Source organism: Monodelphis domestica, chromosome 3, assembly GCF_027887165.1.
Source record: "Monodelphis domestica isolate mMonDom1 chromosome 3, mMonDom1.pri, whole genome shotgun sequence".
NCBI lineage: Eukaryota > Metazoa > Chordata > Mammalia > Didelphimorphia > Didelphidae > Monodelphis > Monodelphis domestica.
The window spans coordinates 209,144,777-209,151,308 of record NC_077229.1 but is presented as its reverse complement, the minus strand read 5'-3'; the positions used below and the strand labels follow the sequence as shown (position 1 = coordinate 209,151,308).

At 51.7% G+C, this 6,532-nt stretch overlaps 1 protein-coding gene across 1 annotated transcript; it reads left to right on the top strand.

Annotated features, from left to right (window-relative positions):
• Window positions 1–278: 278 nt before the first annotated feature.
• On the top strand, window positions 279–6,093 carry LOC130458091 (uncharacterized). The gene is made up of 2 exons (XM_056821055.1): window positions 279–4,664; window positions 5,797–6,093. The coding sequence occupies exons 1-2, from the start codon at window positions 705–707 to the stop codon at window positions 6,091–6,093; spliced, it is 4,257 nt and encodes a 1,418-aa protein (XP_056677033.1). The 5' UTR covers window positions 279–704.
• Window positions 6,094–6,532: the final 439 nt, after the last annotated feature.

Below are 6,532 nucleotides of genomic sequence, written 5' to 3'. Positions count from 1 at the left end.
ACGGAGTCTTGGAAAAGCCAGCTGGGGCAGCTGCTCATTGGATCCTGAACACTTTTCCTAATATGGTAAGATGGCGGGGCTCTTCAGGGGCCGTGGGGGCGGGGCGCCCAGATAGGCTGATTGGCCGGCACTCCAGTGCCCCGCCATGGCCTCCAGGGAAACGCCCCCTGCCTCTATATAAGAGAACACCCTACGGTGAAGCCCGTTTAGTCTGCAGAGCCCAGGCTTTCCTGCAGGAAGCAAGCTGGCCCTGCTGAGACCTCGGAGCCAGAAGAAGGTTGAACTTCAGAGTTTCAGCCACTCCGCCTTTTGTGACTCCTCTTCCTTCCACAACATTCGGGAAGGCTTCTTGAGACTTTTGGCAGAAAGTCAAAGGGTGAGAGAGAGACAGAGAGAGAGGGGGAGAGAGAGGGAGAGAGAAAGAGAAGGAAAGAGAGGGAGGGAGAGAGAGACAGTCGCCACCAGGCACTCCGTTCCCGCTGCCAAATCCCAGCCCCTGGGCAGCCAAACTAGAGGTAGGGAAACCACTCGGGCTGCTGGGTCGAGATTGAAGGGCAGAGCCACAGTCAGGTGGGAGCTGACCAGCGGGAGGTACCGAGTCAAGCTTGCGGGGCTCAGAGGCCCTGCGTGCTACCCAAAGCGTTACAAGCTGACCAGTGCAGGAGACCTACTCTCCAGCTTTGTGCAGAGACAGCGACGCCGGCATGCCAGAGACAGAAAATTGGCGAACAGGGTTGAGGTACGACAGGCAAAGGCTCTCCTCTGACCAGCCCGAGCCGCGGTCGCCTCTGGACTCCAGAGGAACTGAAGGCACTCGTCCACCCAAGGACGACTCCTACTCGGAAGTCACCTTGGTGGCCAAGGGTACCCATTCAGCCAGGTACCCGGGACACCGGCAGCCTGTCCAGAAGGATTACACCCTGGAAGGGATCGACCCCGGCAGCTCCCAGGACCTGCCTGGATCTGAAGCCAATCGCTCCGCGGGACCGGGAGGTAGTCAACACTCTCTGCACATTCAGGGCAGCGCAAGCTCCGGAAAACTGAAAGTGCTCCTCTGCAACCACGCCCTGTGGCTCCAGTTTGCCCTGCAGCAGAACGAAATGGTCCTCGACAAGCAAGGCCGAATCATGTTCCCCTTCCTGACTTACAAAATCCAGGGCATGGACCCCAGTGCCTATTACCACGTCTTTGTCGAAGTGGCACCCGTTGACAAACATCACTGGCGGTATCAGCGGGGGCAATGGCTCCCATTCGAGGAAGACAAAAAAGAAGAGGATAACCTGCCAGGCAACCGCTTCTATCGACACCCCGACTCACCCAACACCGGGGCCCACTGGATGGGCAGAGACGTATCCTTTAAAAAACTCAAGCTCACCAACAAGGAGACAGCTTGCAAGAATGGTAGCCAAGCCCCAATCTTATTGAAGTCTCTCCACAAATACCAGCCCAGGCTCCACATTGAGGAAGTCAGCACTGGAAAGCAGTGCATGCCAGCTTCCTCCTCCTCCACCCACACCTTCTCCTTCCCAGACACAGAGTTCATCACTGTGACCTGCTATTACAATCCTGAGATCAAACGCCTGAAAATTGACCTCAATCCCTTTGCCAGGACTTTTCGAGGAAACTCCCGAACTGAACGAAGCTCCACTAAGACACCTCCAGCTGGGGAATGCACTGGCCGTAGCCCACCTCCACCAGCTTTGTTGGTTTCCAACTCTCCTGCCCAGGTGCAAGAGTGTCCTGGCCAAGGTAAGAAGTGCAATTTGATGCATGGCTCCCAGCCACCCTCGGGGCATCCCTATGACTCCAGGGACAGCAACAGCACCACCAGCCTGGCCTTGCCCTTAGTCAAGGAAGGTGTGGATCCTGACCTTCTGCCCTGCATATCTCCACACACAGTGTCTTACCACCCAAATCCAGATACCTCCATCATACAACGGAACTGTCCACCTGCAATCTCATCTTGCACCTCCAATGGGAACAGTATGGACTATCTAGAGTCTGGAAGCCTTAAAGCCCTGCAAGCAGACACCACAACTCAACAAGAGGAAGGACTTCAGGAGCAACTCTGCCTCTCCAGCTCCAGATCCCCTTTGGATTTCTCTGGCCTGAAGCAAAGACCTTGTAAGAAGAGATGCTTGTCTCCTGTGGACTCAGCCACGGATGTCTCAACTTCAGTGTGGAAATCAGAGGGACAACAGGTAGGGAGTCTTCTAGTGGCAGAATCCTATGGCAACAGCTCCTCTGAAGTTGCTTCTGGAGGCTCTAGTTATACTGTTGGGCTGCAAGAGGCGACTCCTCAAACCAAGGAGAAGGTGTTCCCCACTCCATGGCCTCCCATCCAGGTGTCCAAGCCACCCTGGGATCATCCCTCTGACTCCACTGACAGTGGCAAGAGAATCAGGTCCTATGACCTGCATACCACGAACCCTGGTCCTCTACCCTGCCTTGGTTTGCCTGAGAGCAAGAAGCAGCTAGGAGGATTAAGTCATAGGCAAGCGCGCTCTTTGCAGCAACCCGAGCCCGGGTCCCCACTGGAAGTCAGAGGAGCCGACCGCGCCTCCCCATGCAGTGAAGAGGACTGGGATCCGGAAGTCGCCACGGTGCCAGAGAGGGTCCGGACACCTGCCAGCCCCACAAGCTTTCAGCCTGCCCGGAACAACAGAGTCCGAGAGGGGATCGACCCCGGCAGCTCCCAGGTCCTGCCTGGATCTGAAGCCAATCCCTCCGCGGGACCGGGAGGTAGTCAACACTCTCTGCACATTCAGGGCAGCGCAAGCTCCGGAAAACTGAAAGTGCTCCTCTGCAACCACGCCCTGTGGCTCCAGTTTGCCCTGCAGCAGAACGAAATGGTCCTCGACAAGCAAGGCCGAATCATGTTCCCCTTCCTGACTTACAAAATCCAGGGCATGGACCCCAGTGCCTATTACCACGTCTTTGTCGAAGTGGCACCCGTTGACAAACATCACTGGCGGTATCAGCGGGGGCAATGGCTCCCATTCGAGGAAGACAAAAAAGAAGAGGATAACCTGCCAGGCAACCGCTTCTATCGACACCCCGACTCACCCAACACCGGGGCCCACTGGATGGGCAGAGACGTATCCTTTAAAAAACTCAAGCTCACCAACAAGGAGACAGCTTGCAAGAATGGTAGCCAAGCCCCAATCTTATTGAAGTCTCTCCACAAATACCAGCCCAGGCTCCACATTGAGGAAGTCAGCACTGGAAAGCAGTGCATGCCAGCTTCTTCCTCCTCCACCCACACCTTCTCCTTCCCAGACACAGAGTTCATCACTGTGACCTGCTATTACAATCCTGAGATCAAACGCCTGAAAATTGACCTCAATCCCTTTGCCAGGACTTTTCGAGGAAACTCCCGAACTGAACGAAGCTCCACTAAGACACCTCCAGCTGGGGAATGCACTGGCCGTAGCCCACCTCCACCAGCTTTGTTGGTTTCCAACTCTCCTGCCCAGGTGCAAGAGTGTCCTGGCCAAGGTAAGAAGTGCAATTTGATGCATGGCTCCCAGCCACCCTCGGGGCATCCCTATGACTCCAGGGACAGCAACAGCACCACCAGCCTGGCCTTGCCCTTAGTCAAGGAAGGTGTGGATCCTGACCTTCTGCCCTGCATATCTCCACACACAGTGTCTTACCACCCAAATCCAGATACCTCCATCATACAACGGAACTGTCCACCTGCAATCTCATCTTGCACCTCCAATGGGAACAGTATGGACTATCTAGAGTCTGGAAGCCTTAAAGCCCTGCAAGCAGACACCACAACTCAACAAGAGGAAGGACTTCAGGAGCAACTCTGCCTCTCCAGCTCCAGATCCCCTTTGGATTTCTCTGGCCTGAAGCAAAGACCTTGTAAGAAGAGATGCTTGTCTCCTGTGGACTCAGCCACGGATGTCTCAACTTCAGTGTGGAAATCAGAGGGACAACAGGTAGGGAGTCTTCTAGTGGCAGAATCCTATGGCAACAGCTCCTCTGAAGTTGCTTCTGGAGGCTCTAGTTATACTGTTGGGCTGCAAGAGGCGACTCCTCAAACCAAGGAGAAGGTGTTCCCCACTCCATGGCCTCCCATCCAGGTGTCCAAGCCACCCTGGGATCATCCCTCTGACTCCACTGACAGTGGCAAGAGAATCGGGTCCTATGACCTGCATACCACGAACCCTGGTCCTCTACCCTGCCTTGGTTTGCCTGAGAGCAAGAAGCAGCTAGGAGGATTAAGTCATAGGCAAGCGCGCTCTTTGCAGCAACCCGAGCCCGGGTCCCCACTGGAAGTCAGAGGAGCCGACCGCGCCTCCCCATGCAGTGAAGAGGACTGGGATCCGGAAGTCGCCACGGTGCCAGAGAGGGTCCGGACACCTGCCAGCCCCACAAGCTTTCAGCCTGCCCGGAACAACAGAGTCCGAGAGGGGATCGACCCCGGCAGCTCCCAGGTCCTGCCTGGATCTGAAGCCAATCCCTCCGCGGGACCGGGAGGTAGTCAACACTCTCTGCACATTCAGGGCAGCGCAAGCTCCGGAAAACTGCATGACTCCCAGCCACCCTCGTGGTATCCCTATGACTCAGGGGACAGCAGCAGCACCACCAGCCTGGCCTTGCCCTTAGGCATGGAAGCTGTGGGCCTTCTGCCCTGCATATCTCTAGATGCAGTATCTTACCACCCAAGTCCAGATACTTCCATCATACAATGGAACTATCCACCTTCAATCTCAACTTGTACCTTGTGAATTTTAAAACTACTCTACCCTACTGAGATGTACTTTAGAAGATTTAACTTAGCTATTTCCTGATTGTAACAATGGAGATACTTGATCAGGAATGTCTTGGGAACTTTACATTACTTCACCTTACTTAGACTTACTTTAGGTAGAAGATAAAAATATAATCTCCTGATTGAACCATGAAGGTAACTTAGAATGTTAAGCTAAGAACCTGGAATGTTAAGCTAAGTCTATATTTAGACCTTAATACAAAAAGATGTTAAGTACCGATAAAGGTTCAATTAATCACAAAAAGGTTAAGAAACTAACAAAAGGTGAACTTAACAATTTAGTGTGAGGTAACTAAAAAATCTAATCAAAGAAAGTGAGAACTAAAGGATGGGCAGTCCTGGAGAAAAGCTTCTTCTGTGATTGGTAGATGTGAAAATTTAAGGGAGGTGACACAAAAGAAAAGATCTTTTAAAAAGAGGTCTCCTGAGCAGCTGGGGAGTTCAGTTCAGGTGTACATCTCAGCCTGGAGGAGCTCCCTCAGACAGCTTCCTTGAGACGGTCTCATGGTGACTTGGGTAAGACTGACTTCCTTTTCCCTTGGGCTCAGAGAGGCTCCTTTGGCCAAGGCCTTTAACTCCTGCCTGCCTCAGCCTGAGCCAGAGCAGTTTAAATGAACTCTTCTCTCTCTCTCTCTCTCTCTCTCTCTCTCTCTCTCTCTCTCTCTCTCTCTCTCTCTCTCTCTCCTCCTTAAATTTCTTCTCTCTCTATTAATTAAAATCACCATATTTTCCAGCTGATTTGGGTGGTTTATTATTTGGGATTTTCCCTGAAGAACAATTAATTTAGATTTTAAGACAAAAAGCCAAAATTATCATTACATCCTCCAACAGGAACAGTATGGACTGTCTCCAGTCTGGAAGCCTAAAGGCTCTGCAAGCAGACACCACAGCCCAACAAGAGGAAAGACTTCAGGAGCAACTCTGCCCCTCCAGCTCCAGGTCCCCTTTGGATTTCTCTGGCCTGGAGCACAGACCTTGTAAGAAGAGATGCTTGTCTTCTGTGGACTCAGCCAGTGATCCCTCAACTTCAAGAGTGGAAAACCAGGGAACAAGAAGGTGAATGCCGTCTGGGGGAGAATTCTGTGGCAACAGCTCCCCAGAACCTGTTTCTGAAGGCTCCTGCTATCTTGTATGCCTACAGAGAAAATGAATTCCCCCTTCCTCCGCATTCCATCCAGGAGACTCAGTCACCTTCAGAGCTTCCCTCTGACTCCAGTGACTTAGACCTGGATGCAATCCTCCTCGAGCTACTCCCAGATGCTTATCCATCTGCCATGCCTTATGAACCTTCACAGGATGATCAGTAGGAAGACATATTCCCTCTGCTCTCCTGGGATCCCTGTGGCAATAGTGGAACTCAAACAAAAGGGCACATGGTTGGGTTAATTTCCCCATTCATTAAAAATATATTATTTGTTATTTATTTATATATTTATAACTATGTTTCCATGATTCACATTCTTCCCCTCTCCTTTTCCCTCCCACCTCCTGAAGCAAACAAGCAATTCCAGTTATACATGTATTATCACTCAATATCTATTTCCATGTCATTAATTTTTCTAATAGAGTGATCTTTTAAAAACCAAAACCCCATATCCTAGATCCATATAAACAAGTGATGAAGTTCATGTTTTTCTTCTGCATTTCTATTCCCACAGTTCTTTCTCTGGATGTGGATAATGTTCTTTCTCATAAATCTCTCAGGATTGTCCTAGATCTTTGCATTGCCATTTAGTAGCAAAGTCG

Bases quoted from the DNA above. Each gene is read 5' to 3' on its own strand.
- LOC130458091 (XM_056821055.1), top strand. From the start codon at position 705: ATGCCAGAGACAGAAAATTGGCGAACAGGGTTGAGGTACGACAGGCAA. The intron at 4,665-5,796 runs GTATCTTACCAC...CTGTGGACTCAG, and splicing joins CCTGCATATCTCTAGATGCA to CCAGTGATCCCTCAACTTCA.